This window comes from Salvelinus alpinus, chromosome 35 (assembly GCF_045679555.1).
Source record: "Salvelinus alpinus chromosome 35, SLU_Salpinus.1, whole genome shotgun sequence".
In the NCBI taxonomy this organism is placed as follows: Eukaryota; Metazoa; Chordata; class Actinopteri; order Salmoniformes; family Salmonidae; genus Salvelinus; species Salvelinus alpinus.
This window is the reverse complement of record NC_092120.1, coordinates 3,262,980-3,281,811: the sequence shown is the minus strand read 5'-3', so window position 1 is coordinate 3,281,811 and position 18,832 is coordinate 3,262,980. Positions and strand designations below refer to the sequence as shown.

At 41.4% G+C, this 18,832-nt stretch overlaps 1 protein-coding gene across 12 annotated transcripts; it reads right to left on the bottom strand.

Moving 5' to 3' along the window:
• Nucleotides 1–411: 411 nt before the first annotated feature.
• Nucleotides 412–4,083, bottom strand: LOC139564408 (putative nuclease HARBI1). 12 transcript variants are annotated; one of them, XM_071383922.1, is made up of 12 exons: nt 3,770–4,082; nt 3,396–3,466; nt 3,132–3,308; nt 2,980–3,041; nt 2,811–2,897; nt 2,682–2,723; nt 2,440–2,613; nt 2,325–2,360; nt 1,672–2,226; nt 1,487–1,602; nt 1,279–1,390; nt 412–1,184 (listed from the first exon to the last, which is right to left on the bottom strand). In XM_071383922.1, exons 1-8 carry the CDS (start codon nt 3,925–3,927, stop codon nt 2,325–2,327), a joined length of 807 nt encoding a protein of 268 aa, XP_071240023.1. In that variant the 5' UTR covers nt 3,928–4,082; the 3' UTR covers nt 412–1,184; nt 1,279–1,390; nt 1,487–1,602; nt 1,672–2,226. The 12 variants fall into 12 exon arrangements, with proteins under 12 accessions (XP_071240023.1, XP_071240021.1, XP_071240014.1 ...); XM_071383920.1 differs by having other exon boundaries at nt 2,325–2,613; XM_071383913.1 differs by having other exon boundaries at nt 3,396–4,076.
• Between the last annotated feature and the right edge of the window lie 14,749 nt (nt 4,084–18,832).

The following is an 18,832-nucleotide window of genomic DNA, read 5'->3' as shown; positions in this document are numbered from 1 at the left end:
ATTAATTTCAATGATTTTGGATAAAAAATGATTTTTAGATGATGTTGCTATCACTAGATAATTTACAGTTTCCCATAGACTATAAGGCTATATATAAAATTATAGAATATTAGGGCCACAGAGGGGAAAAAAACACAAGTCATAATATTGTAACCAGTTGTTTTAAAGGAGGACAGTTGTTAAAATGACAGATGTGGGGCATTTCGTGAAATTGTACTTCAGTATGGTTTCATAAACAAAGACATGCTGATGTGCCAGAATATTAAGTATCACATTGTCATAAGTATCAAAACTGTAAAAACAATATGTAGCTTTTCTGCAGAAAGAACCAGCCTCATAAATTTATGACTTTATCCTTTTTCTTCAGTGTGGCCCTAGTACTCTGTCATATAAACAAATACACATTCCATATGAATATAAAAACACAATGTGTAACATTATGTTCCTTTATTGAATAAGGACAAAACAAAGCAGGTAAACCATCAGCTCCTTTCGAAACTGAAGTCACAGTGACTCTACAAGATGGAAAGCACAGAATCCAAGCATATTATACAAAATGATACATACACATTCAAAGATCTGTATATAACACACCCTGCATGTCTGCACACTAAAATAAATGCAGGACAAATCCATACACATCAACTGAACAGACAAATGAATGGATGCAGTAGCCTCCCTGCAGCCTTGTATTACACACAGTATACCGCACAAACATCATAAGAGGCCAAATTCGTCAAAAAACGAACCCAAAAAAACCCAAATTCCTCTGCCACCGCAGGACATATTTAACCAAAATTGAAAGCACACATACTAACTAAAATAATTCAACACATATTGGTCCCTCAGCAGCCGACCACTGTCGTCATCAGGGAAGATTGCCGGATTGTCCCAGTCCATGGCTGGTGGCACTCTGGGGGCCCTCTCCTTCCTCAGGCAGGCCACATTGTGGAGGACAGCACAAGCCACAGTAATATCACATGCCCTAACAGGGCTGACCCTTAATTTGTGAAGGCAGTGAAAGCGTGCCTTCAGGAGGCCAAAGGTCATTTCAACTCTGGCCCTGGTCCTGGCATGGGCATGGTTGTAGGCCTGCTGTGCTTCCTGGGGGTCTGTGAAAGGTGTCAGGAGAAAAGGCTGGCAGCCATACCCCCTGTCTCCCAGCAACACACCAGAGAATTCACCTGTCAACACAAAATCTCATCATTACTACCTCATAAACACAGTGATATTCTTGACACAGCCATGATGGTTATAAATAGGGGTTGTGTGGCTTACCTTGTGATAGGCACTGATAGATTTCAGAGGCCCGAAAGATTCTGGAGTCATGGACTGAGCCAGGCCATTTTGCCACAACATTGCTGATCACACAGTCAGCATTGCAGACCATCTGAAATCATAAGATGAGGAATATTACACCAATCAATGCACATCACTGGCAATGCAGAGTGTTCGTCAATGGACAATATCAAAAAGTTATGTTCACCTGAACATTAATGCTGTGAAAGGATTTCCTATTCACAAAATCGGCCTCATGGGCACCTGAGGGGGCTTTTATCCTTATGTGTGTGCAGTCCACTGCACCAATGACATTGGGGAAACCTGTCACACAAAGTAATGAGTATCCTACTATGTGTTAACAGTTGTCCTGTAATTTGTAGATCCTCTTACCTGCAATCCTATAGAACTCCTCTTTGATGTCACAGAGTCTTCTGTGGCCAGGGAAGGAGATGAAGACATCTGCTAATGCTTTGATAGCCAGACACACACTCCTTATTGTGCGGCAAATTGTGGCCTTGTTCAGCTGTTCTGCATCCCCCACTGAGTACAGGAAGGCTCCACTAGCAAAAAAGCGCAAGGCCACACAAACCATTTGCTCCACACTCAGTGCATGGCTCCGTGCAGTGCGGTGCTTAATCCTGGGACCCAGTAGTCTGCATAGATACCTGATGCCATCTGCAGAAAACCTGTATCTTTCATATAGATGGTCATCAGGGAAGGCCAGTGGGTCCAACCGGTCCCTGAAGACCCTTTCTCGCCTGAAGGCTCTCCTCAGCACAAGTGCTTCTTCATCCACCACATCTCGCACGAATGGGCATGCCATTGTCAGAGCAGAAAGGAACACACAATTTTGGGCCTTCATATAGGCTAGTGGCCACACCTGGTGCTGGGGGGGTGGGCAAAAGAGGGCGATGCCTTATAACGATGACTTGGTTGTACTGATTGCTGGGAAAATAAAAAAAACCTTAGAAAGATGCCACCGTCCTGTGTGCTCACAATAAGAGCTCATATGTCATGGCTCACTTGACTTTACGAGAATATACCTAATTTTTATTTTGAGCTGTGTCATCTTCTTGGAGCTGGGGGAGGAAAGAAAAATAATGATTAATACATTTGTGTTACAGTTAGCATACAGTGTACATTGAAGGCATATCTCACCTCCCTCTCAAGTTTTTTTATTTCAAGGTCCAGTTTCCTAATTGTCCTCTTTTTTATTTCGGACTCCAGTGCAAGATTTTCCATCTTTTTCTTCTTGTACTGAATGTCTATGTCTGCCAGTTCTATTTGGCGCCGGAGGTGGTTGCCATACAACTTTCTGATAGCTTGTGAGCTCTGTGAACACAATACAATTAGCGCAGCTGGAATTTGGCAGGATGTGGTGTCCTTTTATTAATACGCACTATGTTGCCAGGCTGGTTTTCCCACTGTATAGCATCTGGGTCCTGTAAAAGAAATTAGATTTTTTGATTTTGATGAGGACTCCTCACCATTGTAGAGTAAATAGTACTTTCACAGTCTTAACATGATACCTCATGCCTTCTGGAATCCAGAGAGATGGTCTCCTCCTCATCATCGTCTCCATCATGTGCTGTTGCTGCTGCACTGGGGCCTTCACCCTATCACATTTAATCGGATTCATATTGAAGCTAGTAGACAAGACATGCCAGGCCTACAGTATGCCTTTGATGGAGTACTCACTGGATCAGCATCGTCTGGTGCTTGTGCTGGTGGCTCTAACAGGAACACAGTGCTGCCAGACACTGCAAGGCAATAGGTAAACCAAAGTCAGACAGTCCAAATTGATTCAATATGAATGTGGTTGTATCCCATGTAGAGATGGAAGGACATACCTTGAATGAAGCGGGTGGCATCTTGGGAGGAACCTATGCTCGTCTCTTTCCCCCCAGGGATCCCCTCTAAGACGGGCCTGCCTTTATTTAGCTCCAAGGCCATGTCCTCTGCTGGGGTAAGGTCAGCCTTTGGTGACCCACCACCCGTGCCTTGTCTGTGGGTATTCTTTTTCACTGCTAAAACAGTACAGACAATGTGTGAGCAGGCACCTTCTGGGTACAATATATGCTTGTGCTTTGTTAAATATTAGTCAGGGACCATACCATTCTGCAGAATGTTCTTGTATTTGATTTTGACCTGCTGCCATGTCCGTTTTGGCCCGTTCATGTTTAATCTACACACACACACACACACACACACACACACACACACACATTTAATGGAGTCACACTGCAAAAAATTACTTGGTATTTTTGTCTTGTTTTCAGTAAAAATATCAAAAAATGTATCATAGCTTTATACAGTGTGATGGAGTTACTTTACACAATTTCACTCATATCTGCAGTGCATTTCAATTAAAAATTTAACCGTTTCATAATTACAGTACAACTGCATTCTTGGAGATGTGAATTAAATATTTGAATTGTAATTGTGATGTTTCAGCGGAGCGGTGAGTGTGTAATTGTGCACTACTTACGCATTCAGGCGGTCTGCAATACTTTGCCACGCTTTTTCTCTTTGCTTTATCACTGTGGCGGTGTTGCCTTTCTTCTTAATTATATCTTTTACCTCCTCGTATGCCTCCATGAGGATTTGTGCTTCCGACGGGGAAAAGTACGCGGCTCTAGTTGCCATGGTAAATCAGTTAATCTGTGATCTGTGGCGGGGTCTATTTGAGTGAGCCGTGAGCGCGCACCTATCCAGGATTGGTTTCACCTGGCTTAATGAATCCGTGTCTGCTCATCCTGGCTTGGTCTTTGTGCAATCAATTAAGCCTGGACGCACATGTTTTGGCTTCATTGAGCTCAGCTGAGTCATTTATCCCGGATGTCTTAATTCTACTTTTGTGCAACAGGCCCCTGATTTCCGCTTTGTCATTATGGGGTATTGTGTGTAGATTGAGGGAAAATTTAAATGTAATCTATTTTAGAATAAGGCTGTAAGGTAATAGCGTGTGAAAAGGGGAAGGAGTCTCAATACATCCAAATTCTCTAAGTTAAATCTGTCTGACTGGTAGAGTAGTGGTTATGTTGGTTCATCTCCAAAGGAGGGTTTGAGAGTTTAAATCCCAGAGGAGCAATTTATGGGGCAACATTTTTCTTGTTGTCTTTGTGGGCCTGAAAGAGCAAACTTGAGGTGTATAGGGGGACAGGGGCTAGTTCCCATCAAATAGCACAAATGACGTGACACCTTGTATAGAATGTCCTTTTAATAGAGTTGTGATAACATATTATGTCGTGGAGTAACAATATAACCCTTCTCTGCAAAAGCCTACTTTTACCTGGGGGCATGCTTTGTAGACTATTCAAAGGCGTTCTGATTCCTGGTCCCCGTGAAGAAACCCACATGTTATGATAGCTTAGAAACAGTAGTAGGCAAATGAAGGGAAAAAGGTAAAATAATACAGTATGATGATGGTATAATATTTCTTGCGTCTATTTGCTCGTAATTGGAAACATGTAACTTTCGAATTGCGTCCCCCATTCCTAAACACATCCATCCTATAGTGTAGGTTTTGAAGGTTCATAATATATGCTTGTAGTCATCAGAAGAAGACTGAGGAATGGTTGATGGATTTCTATACCCAGAAATGCTAACCAGATCTTAGTTCAGCACTCCTACTTCAAGCCACCAAGTGAACGTTGGGTCTGGGGTGCTAAATGTCTTGAACAGTGGTGGAAAATGTACACAATTGTCATACTTGAGTAAAAGTAAAGATACCTTACTAGAAAATGACTCAAGTGAGTCACCCAGTAAAATACTACATTAGAAAAAGTCTAAAAGTATTTGTTTTTAAATATACTTAAGTATCAAAAGTAAACATCATTGCTAAAATATACTTAAGTATCAGTGGTAAAAGTATAAATTATTGGACATTCCTTAAATTAAGCAAACCAGACGGCACGATTTTCTTGTTTTATATTTAAGAAATAGCCATGGGAACACTCCACTCAGACATAATTTACAAACGAAGCATGTGTTTAGTGAGTCCGCTAGATCAGAGGCAGTAGGGATGACCAGGGATGTTCTCTTGATAAGTGTGTGAATTGGAACATTTTCCTGTCCGGCGAAGCATTCGAAATGTAACAAGTGCTTTTGGGTTTCAGGAAAACTGTATGGAGTAAAAATAAAATTTTCTTTATGAATGTAGTGGAGTCCCAAGGCCAGTAGTTGAGAAGCATTTCCCTCTAGCAATGTAAAAATGTTCATGTCCTTGAATGTACATGACCCATCTGAATGTGTGTGTATATATATATATATATATATATATACACATACAGTGGGGAGAACAAGTATTTGATACACTGCCGATTCTGCCGATTTTGGTTTTCCTACTTACAAAGCATGTAGAGGTCTGTCATTTTTATCATAGGTACACTTCAACTGTGAGAGACGGAATCTAAAACAAAAATCCAGAAAATCACATTGTATGATTTTTAAATTATTAATTTGCATTTTATTGCATGACATAAGTATTTGATACATCAGAAAAGCAGAAGTTAATATTTGGTACAGAAACCTTTGTTTGCAATTACAGAGATCATACGTTTCCTGTAGTTCTTGACCAGGTTTGCCCACACTGCAGCAGGGATTTTGGCCCACTCCTCCATACAGACCTTCTCCAGATCCTTCAGGTTTCGGGGCTGTCGCTGGGCAATACGGACTTTCAACTCCCTCCAAAGATGTTCTATTGGGTTCAGGTCTGGAGACTGGCTAGGCCACTCCAGGACCTTGAGATGCTTCTTACGGAGCCACTCCTTAGTTGCCCTGGCTGTGTGTTTCAGGTCGTTGTCATGCTGGAAGACCCAGCCACGACCCATCTTCAATGCTCTTACTGAGGGAAGGAGGTTGTTGGCCAAGATCTCGCGATACATGGCCCCATCCATCCTCCCCTCAATACGGTGCAGTCGTCCTGTCCCCTTTGCAGAAAAGCATCCCCAAAGAACAATGTTTCCACCTCCATGCTTCACGGTTGGGATGGTGTTCTTGGGGTTGTACTTATCCTTCTTCTTCCTCCAAACACGGCGAGTGGAGTTTAGACCAAAAAGCTCTATTTTTGTCTCATCAGACCACATGACCTTCTCGCATTCCTCCTCTGGATCATCCAGATGGTCATTGGCAAACTTCAGAAGGGCCTGGACATGCGCTGGCTTGAGCAGGGGGACCTTGCGTGCACTGCAGGATTTTAATCCATGACGGCGTAGTGTGTTACTAATGGTTTTCTTTGAGACTGTGGTCCCAGCTCTCTTCGGGTCATTGACCAGGTCCTGTCGTGTAGTTCTGGGCTGATCCCTCACCTTCCTCATGATCATTGATGCCCCACGAGGTGAGATCTTGCATGGAGCCCCAGACCGAGGGTGATTGACCGTCATCTTCAACTTCTTCCATTTTCTAATAATTGCGCCAACAGTTGTTGCCTTCTCACCAAGCTGCTTGCCTATTGTCCTGTAGCCCATCCCAGCCTTGTGCAGGTCTACAATTTTATCCCTGATGTCCTTACACAGCTCTCTGGTCTTGGCCATTGTGGAGAGGTTGGAGTCTGTTTGATTGAGTGTGTGGACAGGTGTCTTTTATACAGGTAACGAGTTCAAACAGGTGCAGTTAATACAGGTAATGAGTGGAGAACAGGAGGGCTTCTTAAAGAAAAACTAACAGGTCTGTGAGGTAGGTAGGTAGGTGATCAAATACTTATGTCATGCAATAAAATGCTAATTAATTACTTAAAAATCATACAATGTGATTTTCTGGATTTTTGTTTTAGATTCAGTCTCTCACAGTTGAATTGTACCTATGATAAAAAATTACAGACCTCTACATGCTTTGTAAGTAGGAAAACCTGCAAAATCGGCAGTGTATCAAATACTTGTTCTCCCCACTGTATATATACAGTAATCCCTCGTTTATCGCGGGGGTTACGTTCCGAAAATGACCCGCGATAAGTGAAATCCGCGAAATAGAAAACTTTTTTTTTTTTTTCAATTAGCAACTATTACATGTATACAAATACAGTGACTCACGTGTAGGCCGTTTCGTCGACATTATGGGTTTAGGAGATGTTCGAAATTACAAGATAATTTGGCCAACTTAATGTAAATTTGCCAAGCTGTTTTATGTACGTACACATAACTGCACGAGACGACAAAATGATAGCACAATTCGTAGCATGTTTTGATACAAGAAGCGGGAGTGAGTTTTTAGCGAATCAGAATGCAGAGCACAATGCACCAAAAAAAAAAAAAAAATGCATTATGAAAATCCGCGAAATAGCGAATCCGCGATAAGTGAACCGCGAAGTGGCGAGGGATCACTGTACACACATACACACACACTGTATGAAACGATTTGATATTGTAAACTATGAAATGTAGATGAAATATTTGTGAAATGAAAACTGCAGAAAAATACAGTATGTATGTATATATATTTTTATATGATATTATTATTATTGTTATTATATATACATACACACTGTATTTTTCTGCATTATATATATAGACATATATAAACGGAAGGTAGTGGAGTACTTTAAATACATTTTTGTTAAGTAATTTACACCACTGGACTTGAAAGGAACACCTCAATTACCTCGACTAACCGGTGCTCCCGCACATTGACTCTGTACCGGTACCCCCTGTATAAATCCTCGCTATTGTTATTTTACTGCTGCTCTTGAATTATTTGTTACTTTTATTTTTTATTTTTTAATTAACACGCATTTTTCTTAAATCTCAATTGTTGGTTTAGGGCTTGTAAGTAAGCATTTCACTGTAAGGTCTACACCTGTAGAATTCGGCGCATGTGACAAATACAATTTGATTTGTTACACATGGTAACATGTGAACCTGGTGTGGCATTATTGAAACTGTGCTGACACCAAGTGGACATCAACAGAAACTACACCACACACACTAACCTTAAAACAGAGGGGATGCTTTACATACATTGCTATTTTTTATTAGACACTAATATATATGTTCAACAAAGACATTCAAAATTCGGAATGTAAAGCACAAACGACCTCAAAGTTCTTCAAAAGCAGCTGTAGTGAGTCAAGCATCTTGAGGACAGAGACACAAGTTACCTGCCATATGGGCAACAGGATTAACACAGAGGAGACAGAGTTCAGTGTGTCAAATCGGAGGGCATGTTGTCCGGACCTCTGGCAGTCTCTATGGGGGTACCACAGGGTTCAATTCTCGGGCCGACTCTTTTCTCTGTATATATCAATGATGTCGCTCTTGCTGCGGGCGATTCCCTGATCCACCTCTACGCAGACGACACCATTCTGTATACTTCTGGCCCTTCCTTGGACACTGTGCTAACTAACCTCCAAATGAGCTTCAATGCCATACAACACTCCTTCCGTGGCCTCCAACTGCTCTTAAACGCTAGTAAAACCAAATGCATGCTTTTCAACCGTTCGCTGCCCGCTCCCGCCCGCCCGACTAGCATCACCACCCTGGACGGTTCTGACCTAGAATATGTGGACAACTATAAATACCTAGGTGTCTGGCTAGACTGTAAACTCTCCTTCCAGACTCATATTAAACATCTCTAATCCAAAATCAAATCTAGAATCGGCTTTCTATTTCTCAACAAAGCCTCCTTCGCTCACACCGCCAAACTTACCCTAGTAAAACTGACTATCTTACCGATCCTCGACTTCAGCGATGTCATCTCCAAAATAGCTTCCAACACTCTACTCAGCAAACTGGATGCAGTCTATCACAGTGCCATCCGTTTTGTTACCAAATCACCTTATACCACCCACCACTGCGACCTGTATGCCCTAGTCGGCTGGCCCTCGCTACATATTCGTCGCCAGACCCACTGGCTCCAGGTAATCTAGAAGTCTATGCTAGGTAAAGCTCCGCCTTATCTCAGTTCACTGGTCACGATAACAACACCCACCCATAGCACACGTTCCAGCAGGTATATCTCATTGATCATCCCCAAAGCCAACACCTAATTTGGCCACCTTTCCTTCCAGTTCTCTGCTGCCAGTGACTGGAACGAATTGCAAAAATCTCTGAAGTTGAAGACTTTTATTTCCCTCACCAACTATAAACATCAACTATCTGAGCAGCTAACCGATCCCTGCAGCTGTACATAGTCCATCTGTAAATAGCACACCCAATTTACCTACCTCATCCCCATACTGTTTTTATTTGATTTACTTTTCTGCTCTTTTGCACACCAGTATCTCTACTTGCACATCATCATCTGCTCATTTATCACTCCAGTGTTAATCTGCTAAATTGTAATTATTCGCTCCTATGGTCTATTTATTGCCTACCTCCTCATGCCTTTTGCACACACTGTATATAGACTTTCTTTTTTCTACTGTGTCATTGACTTGTTTATTGTGTTATTGGCTTGTTTATTGTTTACTCCATGTGTAACTCTGTGTTGTTGTCTGTGTCACACTGCTTTGCTTTATCTTGGCCAGGTCGCAGTTGCAAATGATAACTTGTTCTCAACTAGCCTACCTGGTTAAATAAAGGTGAAATAAAAATACAAAAATAAAGAGAGAATTTGGCAAAATACTATATGTTTCTGTATTACGAGTAGGCTGATATATACAGTATCATCGGTAACAATTGTTTTCAAACAACCTAACTAATAAAATATTGGCGCTAGCAGTCATTAGTTAAGTTACATGTTAACCATAGCGATAGCCTACATGAGGCGCAGTAGAGTTCACCCGCCGAATGCCGACACACCGGAAATAACTAAAACAACAAACGATAAACGGTGGAGGCTACCAGAATGAAGACAGATATTCTTTCAGAATAAACGTGGTGAAACTGAATTACATAGCCCACTCCCTACCCGGAATCTCATTCTACCGCTATACGACTTTGTATGCGTTGTTTGTTGGCAACCTTGTTATTTCCGAAGTGTTTGGAACGTATTCCTGTTGGAACGTTCCACAAATTATACCCACCCCCTTTTTAAATTCGTTAATATCGGTTTAAATCTTATTGACGGTCCCCTTTAGCTTGCCTTTGTTGATATCACAAGTTTACTGGAGAACTGAGACGAAGTAGAGACTCTGGACAGGGTGGATAAGGTTTAATTAAAAGCAATTTATTCAGAGGTAAAGATATCTGAAATAGCGTGCACGGACCCTTTCATCAAGCTCAAATGGAACTATCCGAAAGAAGCCCAGATAACAGAGTGCATAGACATTTTATACAAAGATAGAAAGTAGGTTGAGTCTGGAAGTTCTTGTCCTCTGGTTGGTCCTGATGAGTTGGGCGAGGTCCCCTTCAGGCTAGTATCACTGTCTCATTGGCTCTGAGTAGATTTCTTTGTCTTCAGAAATGTTCAGCTAAAACAGGAGATTAGGTGTGTGCGTAGATGTTCCTATTTTGACATTTCTGTGTGTCTCTGTAAAATGTTCAGACTGAAGAGGAGATTTTGTGTGTGCGTAGATGTTCCTGTCTTATCAGTGTTTATGAAAGGTTTGCGTCAGCCCTCTGTCCTTGGGTATGTGTGTGTCTCAGTATCTCGTGATATGCAGTACCAAGCACTCTTTTCTTATCAGTGTTTATGAAAGGTCTGTGTCAGCCATCTGTCTCTGGGTGTGTGTGGGTCTCAGTATCTGCTTATGAGTTTGTGAGAAACCCTGTTTGGAAAGAAGTTAGTTATAACAACGTAATAGCAAATATGCTTGTGTTATAATAAATGATATTTATTACAAATCCCCCTCTTCACGTCTCATAAGAGACGTGACAAAAGCTAGGACAAAAGCTACAAGTGGCAAAAAATAGAGTAAACTTTATCAGAAGATAAAGTTTTGATTCCCCCTCTTCACGTCTCCAAAGAGACGTGACATAAACTAGGTAAAAGTAAGAAAAGCAAAAGTAAACAACCAGGGAAACTTTCTCAGAGAGAAAGTTTTAATTCCCCCTCCTCACGTCTCCAAAGAGACGTGACATAAACTAGGTAAAAGTAAGAAAAGCAAAAGTAAACAACCAGGGAAACTTTCTCAGAGAGAAAGTTTTAATTCCCCCTCTTCACGTCTCACCAGAGACGTGACAAAAGCTATAAATGGCAGAATAGGGTAAACTTTATCAGAAGATAAAGTTTTGATTCCCCCTCTTCACGTCTCACCAGAGACGTGACAAAAGCTATGAATGGCGTTTAATTAGTCATCAGTCCAATAGCCTGGCTCAGCATCCTCCAGGGCAAGCATAGGAAACATCTGTCCCTTCTCTGCCTGGTTGGGATCAATAGCATTAGTTATGATCCTAGTGGTCAGTGTTCGAATACATGGAATGCAGCAGCATCCACAAAGCACCAGTATCGCAGTGAAGACAGATATAGATACCAGTATGGAGGAAACAAGCATCTTATATTTACCAAACGCATCCATCCAAGAGTCCCACATAGAGGTGTCAACCCCGGAGTGGTGCTTCATCTTCTCATTAAGTGTACGAAGACCCTCTAAGGCAACAGTAAGACTACCATCAGTTGCTGTGTTATTGGGAATGAAAGTACAACATTGCTCCCCGAACATGGCACAAACACCTCCGCGTTCAGCCAACAACATATCCACCGCGATTCTATTTTGGAATGCCATCAGGCTAGTTGCAGCCAACTGGCCATGAACCGCTTCAAAACCTTGTTGAGTCCAATTACCTAATTTTTAACCAAAAAACGAGAAAATGTTAAACCCTCAGGTCCATCCCTCTATACAACCTGTACCAGGTGGGCTCGTCGCCACCCGGGAACTTCAAACCTTCACAACAGGGAGGACAAACATCACTTTTTATTCATTCGACAACCTCTACTACAGCAAACCAAGGGTCCTCCTCTGTCAGGCCCACTCTCCTGCGAAAGCTTGATTCCGTATCAGCCTCTCCAACTGGAGCATCAAGCAACGGCATCATACCAGAGGTCCTTGCCACATCTGTAACAGACTTCTTCAAACAAGGTATGATACAGGTACGACAGCACATGAGCATAAGAAAAACAACAACTAGAGTCAGAAATCCAGTAACCATCATTGTAGTGCACTTACCAAACCAACCACCCAGCCAGGGGAACAGTCCACTCTCCTCCACACCTGCAAGACCCTTCATCTCCACTGTTACCTTGCCAACCCACTCAGAGCTTTTGAAATGCTCCCATCCGGACTAGTATTGTTTAGGGACAAACGTGCAACACTGTTCTCCAATCATTTTACATACACCTCCCTGGTTGGCCAGAATCATGTCCAGTTCTAGTCTATTTTGTCTACTGGTTTGAGAGGTAGCATCCAATCGTTCAGCCATCCCCGTAAGTACTGTGTGGGTGTAGTTAACAAATCATTGTTGATTATAGTAGATATAATTGATCCAGGCATTCTGCTTAGCATCAACAATAGCTGGGCCAAAAATGGGCAATAAATGCCACAGGCCATCATTCCTGTTTGATGTCTGATATTCGTGGGGGACCCCTATTGGGACCCCAACAGGTTGGTGTGCATGTTATCTGTACCCTCGGACCAAGGAGCGTCACGGTTCTGCCGTCTCCTGGGTTGGTACCGAGTCTCTGTGTCATGTGCTGCTCCCAGAAGTTGGTTAGCTGTAACCTCAATAATAGGCAATGGTGTTATCAGACTGGCCAAAGCACATGTGCAACGACAATATCCTTTCAAAATGGGGTCAATCGCCTGGCAGGTCCCCACATCCACCATACATCAGCAACACCTCTAGTTAATAGTGACATTAGTGATGCAGGCAGTAGTAGGGAGCCTCCCATAGTCTATACTCCTACCTGTACCAGTGATACAGCTGTAATATCCCCCATATGCCTTAACTCCCCACGGTACCTTCTGGGGAGTGACTTCTGGGAACACAAGACTCAGAGTTTTACACAGGGTTGAATTTGGCTTAAACTTTCCAATGTACACATCCAACCTTCCCCATTACTTAGGGCAAATGGGTGAGCAGCCAGAATAGGTCTGGCATGTCCACATACGACACAGTCCTTTCTATTTATTGTTTTGTAGGCCAACCACATATTCTCCCTTTCCTCATATTCAGTTTCAGTCCCCAATTGGTCACTATCTGAGATGTCTTTTACATTTATTACCTGTCCCAGATTGGAGAGCTTAGGTGGTGGTGTGGGACTTGGTCTTGAAGTGGTGGAGGAGGCCGGCTGAATCCCTGGTCCGTTGGAACTGGTGGTGGTTCTGGCAGCACTGTGATGGTAACATCCCCATCGTATCCTAATCAGACAGCTCAGGACCACAAGCAGTCCTGTAAAGCCCCATCCTCTCCCAGAGAACACATCATCAGCTAGAGATCAAGCAACACTTTCACTTCTATGAACGTACACAGTGAGGAAAGGTCGGGGTCAGGGAATTCTTCATTAAGGAGTTGACCCCTGAGCTTTATTAGCAACAGTTCTTCTCCTTAACTCTGTGATCATTCGGCAGTGTCAGTGTGTCTCACCCTCCAAGTGCGATATGCCCCCAGGTCGAGTGAATCACCTTCTCCTTTAATTCATCTGTAATGCATAAAATCTTGGACATACAGGTTTGGTTAACAAACAGTTTCTCATTTGTTCTATCTGATTATATATTTAACTTCTATGCCTATTTTTTAGCTAGAATTTTTTAAATTTTAAATTAGTTTATTATTCAATAGGCCCCATCCTATCCTAGACCACAATGTACCCCTCCCCCGTTTGATACCTGGCCCTGGCCAGGTAACAACCTTACCTACTCTAAATAATGACTTACACCAATTTACCTCAAAACCAGTATACCAGATGACCATAAATGCATTATTTACATGGCCCTCCCCCGAAGCTGATCAGACTTCAAGAGACAGCCATGATGCAGGTCAAAGGTTACAACACCCCCTTATATTCGTGTTCCATACCATGTCTAGACCTATTAAAGAACCCCTTATCTTTAAAAATTAAACATTTCCTTGTCTAATTAAAACTCAGAAAATAAAACTCAGAATATTCCATAAGTGAGTGTGCCCCTTTAAGATACCTTGTCTCTGGGAACATGTAAATCCCCTTAACCCAAATGTTTACTACAAACAAAACATAATAATTATGATAATACCCTCAAATCATTCGTTTTAAATTTCCTCTATGTTTCATGTAACTGTCTGCCTTCTCCCAATTCCATGAACCTCCACAAGTTGACCAATGGCGCCCTCTAGTGACTTTTCATGTAACTCATTCAGTCCTTCTCCAAATTTTCTCCCCAAAATACTTTATACCCTGCCATTGGACCTTGTGAATCTGTTTGGAGAGAGCTGCAGAAAGTTCCGTCAGTTTTCTCACATAGTCAGACATTGCAATTTGTTGTACATCAAGAGCGGGCATATGACCTCCCTCTCTTGGTGGACCAGACATCACCCTCCCTGTCATGATCTCATGAGGAGACAGATGAGTCCCTGCCCCTGGAGAGGCTCTCATGGCCATCAGCGCCAGGGGAAGGGCCTCTACCCACGACAGTTTGGACCCAGCACATACCTTGGCTATCTTAGCCTTCAAAGTCTGATTGGCCCTCCCACGAGGTCTTGAGATTGGGGCCTGTACATTTATATTGTTCCTTTCCCCCTGCCCTGTCCTGTATTTTTTGTTCTAGGTATTCATTGAACTTTAGTTTTGGGCCATTAGCGGCTGCCATGGTAAATTTCAGTATCAGGTTTGACTATCTTAGTGCACTTAGCCCGTCACTGGCCGAGGCCAGCAATGTATTCTCGGTGCTGACACCGACTTATCTCTGGTGCCCCACACTCGTACACAAATAATTATTTACAGCAGTTATTACTGTTAATCAGTTTTTCGAGTTGTTATATATTTTCCCAGAAGGTATCAGAATCGCCCTTCTGGAACAATATATCTACGAACTCAAGCGCTCCCAAAATAATTATCAATTCAATTTTAGGAATTATTTTGCAAAAGTTATCAGCGTTTTTCAGTTTTTCGAGTTGTTATATAATTTCCCAGAAGGTATCAGAATCGCCCTTCTGGAACAATATATCTACGACCTCAAGCGCTTCTAAACTAATTATCAATTCAATTTTAGGAATTATGGAAATACCAACATCACAATAGAGGAAAAATACAAGTCAGTTTTCAGCTCGGCGGCTGCACCACGGGCCAAAAGAAAACTCAGCTGTCCTCCCAAAAGTTATCAACTAGTGAGTCTCGTGAAAAGGCCAATCTTACACAACATTTCAATTTAACATTTCCACATTTGTATTTTATTACATAACAACATTAATACATTGATCTCAGGTTAAGTTCTTCACAGTGCATCTAGTTAAGTGCCAAGTCAACCATTGCCCGACTATCTGAACTTGTATTTTTATTTTATTTTGTGGATTCCCCCTAGGTAACTTCCAAGTGTTTTAACCAATCAAATGTTGTTAAGTCTGGGGAACCTTTTCTAGACTTGGATTCTCACGGAATTCTCACTCAACCCGACTATCTGAATCTTTTTATCAAGTCAGTTACAATTATAACACAATACATTGGATTCTCACGGCTTCTACCCGACTATGTGGATCTATTACAACACACATTTACTTAGATTCTCACGGCTTCTACCCGACTATATGAATCTGAGTCTCACGGCTTCTACCCGACTATGTGACTCTCTATAAGTTATTTGGATTCTCACGGCTTCTACCCGACTATGTGAATCTCTCTTTAATTACTTTAGAGTCTCACGGCTTCTACCCGACTATGTGACTCTGAGTCTCACGGCTTCTACCCGACTATGTGACTCTCTATATCTCAGATATCTTTACATGTTTACTTTTACATTTACAATAGACATTTATCATAAATTTGACAGTAACCCATACTCAACCTCAGTACTTCTGATCTTTAATTTGGATTTTCCTAATATACAATATGCAGATTTTTGATTTAACAGGTTTCTGCTTACCTTTGTTTTGTAGGCCTTATAGATCAGTTTCCTGAGGTGAGCTGGATTCCCGGCTGCTCCTTCGGACAGGTCACCCTTCCTTTCTGATCCGTCTCTCACTTGTCTCTTTTCTCAATCAACTTTTTATGGACCGAATTCAGAGAAGAAAACCATCCTCTGCTACCAATTTGTTGATATCACAAGTTTACTGGAGAACTGAGACGAAGTAGAGACTCTGGACAGGGTGGATAAGGTTTAATTAAAAGCAATTTATTCAGAGGTAAAGATATCTGAAATAGCGTGCACGGACCCTTTCATCAAGCTCAAATGGAACTATCCGAAAGAAGCCCAGATAACAGAGTGCATAGACATTTTATACAAAGATAGAAAGTAGGTTGAGTCTGGAAGTTCTTGTCCTCTGGTTGGTCCTGATGAGTTGGGCGAGGTCCCCTTCAGGCTAGTATCACTGTCTCATTGGCTCTGAGTAGATTTCTTTGTCTTCAGAAATGTTCAGCTAAAACAGGAGATTAGGTGTGTGCGTAGATGTTCCTATTTTGACATTTCTGTGTGTCTCTGTAAAATGTTCAGACTGAAGAGGAGATTTTGTGTGTGCGTAGATGTTCCTGTCTTATCAGTGTTTATGAAAGGTTTGCGTCAGCCCTCTGTCCTTGGGTATGTGTGTGTCTCAGTATCTCGTGATATGCAGTACCAAGCACTCTTTTCTTATCAGTGTTTATGAAAGGTCTGTGTCAGCCATCTGTCTCTGGGTGTGTGTGGGTCTCAGTATCTGCTTATGAGTTTGTGAGAAACCCTGTTTGGAAAGAAGTTAGTTATAACAACGTAATAGCAAATATGCTTGTGTTATAATAAATGATATTTATTACACCTTCAACTCCAATGTCGCAGCTGTTTCGTCACTCATCTCGAGGCTTGCCTTCAACTCCTTTCTATATTTACTGATTCATTCAAGTATGCCCAGTTTGTCATGTATTGATTTGAACAGATCGGTTTCGACCTTTACCATTCCAGCTGGTGAAAATAATTAATCCTCTGTGTCTGTAGAAGAGTCACGTTTTCGTTTTGGGATTGGTTCCACTGTTTTACTCTCCGTCATGTTTGGGTGTTGCTTGTTTTTGTAATATTTGTCGATACATTTCTCTAGTCTTATGATTTGTGTTGTTATCCAGATTGAAGGTTATAGCCCACCAGTTTGTGAAGTGCTACTATTTAGTCTAATTTACCGATATTGAATATTTCGTTTTTATCTTGAGGTGATCTACACTGCTGTATTCAGTCCGCCATCTATTGCATCCAGCAGCAAGTTTGCACATAGTTTAGTGAGTCCACCAGATCAGACAGAGGCAGTGATGACCAGGGATGTTCTCTTGATAAGTGTGTCAATTAGACCATTTTCCTGACCTGCTAAGCATTCAAAATGTAACGAGTACTTTTGGGTGTCAGGGAAAATGTATGGAGTAAAAAGTACATCATTTTATTTAGGAATGTAGTAAAGTAAAAGTTGTCAAAAACTACTTAAGTAGTACTTCAAAGTATTTTTACTTACGTACTTTACACCACTGGCTGTTCACGGTACATAGGTTTATGGTTCAGTTCCTCTCTCTTAAGATTTCACTTAAGGGCCAATGGAATGGTTTAAAATGTGAAACACCCGCCCACCCAGAGTAAAACGAACTCACCCACTGCAGTACTTCCTTTATGCTTCCTTCTCGGCACATGGGGTATGCGCTAGAATGTCATTCCTTCACCACAAAGTTGAAAGAAAATAAACGATAAAGTCAGTACATGGATTATTAGAAGCCAATTTCAAACAGTATGTGTCTCTCTGTATATATTTGTTTTTCAGGCTGCATGAGGTCTCAGTACTGTTTATTACCAGTAAGTAAAAACGACGTATTTTTATGTGTTGGCATCCCTCATCGACGATCACGTGTACATTGATTAGTGCATTAGTGTGCAGTACTCAATTCTGTTATTGGTTTACTACATATTCAACACTGTTTGATGAAAACAAATAATACATGCATAAACAAGCCCAGGACAACAGATATCATGGATTGTGTAATTTAAACCATTCTGTCCTTTCTTGGTTACACAGCAAAGAAGTAGGGATACAATATTGGAACAATGATTGATTTTCTGCAATTATTACTGTAATAAGTTAGAATGGCTGCGCAAAAAGTAATATTGTGATAAATGTAACTATTTCGTAAGATAACAATAAATGGCCTACAATGATGAAATAATTTTTTTAATGGACAGTTACTTTACATTACATTATTAGCGGCAAGGCTCTAGACATTTTTTCCCAGTGCCAAGTACAGTACGCTAAATCAACTCAGATGGTAGTCTGGTATTTATAAAGTCATCTGTTTCATCTAAAATACCCAGGGAATGCATGATATTTTGATGTTCAACCTGCCAAAATAGGATCCAGATTCATCAGATAAATGTTTTGCTCTTCATAGAATTTGCTGACATTTTTGTGCATATATACTATAGGCTATATTATTCACCACCTGAGGAAGTGGGACCTCAAAAAAGTTAACTAGATTGCTAACTCACAATATATTGTTGCTATACATGTAGGATAATTGATCTATCAGTCCTACTACAACTTTCCAGAGC

Coding starts and splice junctions, on each gene's coding strand:
- LOC139564408 (XM_071383911.1), bottom strand. CDS start 2,143: ATGAAGGCCCAAAATTGTGTGTTCCTTTCTGCTCTGACAATGGCATGC. Junction 1,603..1,671: donor GGAGTTCTATAGGATTGCAG/GTAAGAGGATCT, acceptor TTTGTGTGACAG/GTTTCCCCAATGTCATTGGT. Junction 1,391..1,486: donor TTCACAGCATTAATGTTCAG/GTGAACATAACT, acceptor TTATGATTTCAG/ATGGTCTGCAATGCTGACTG.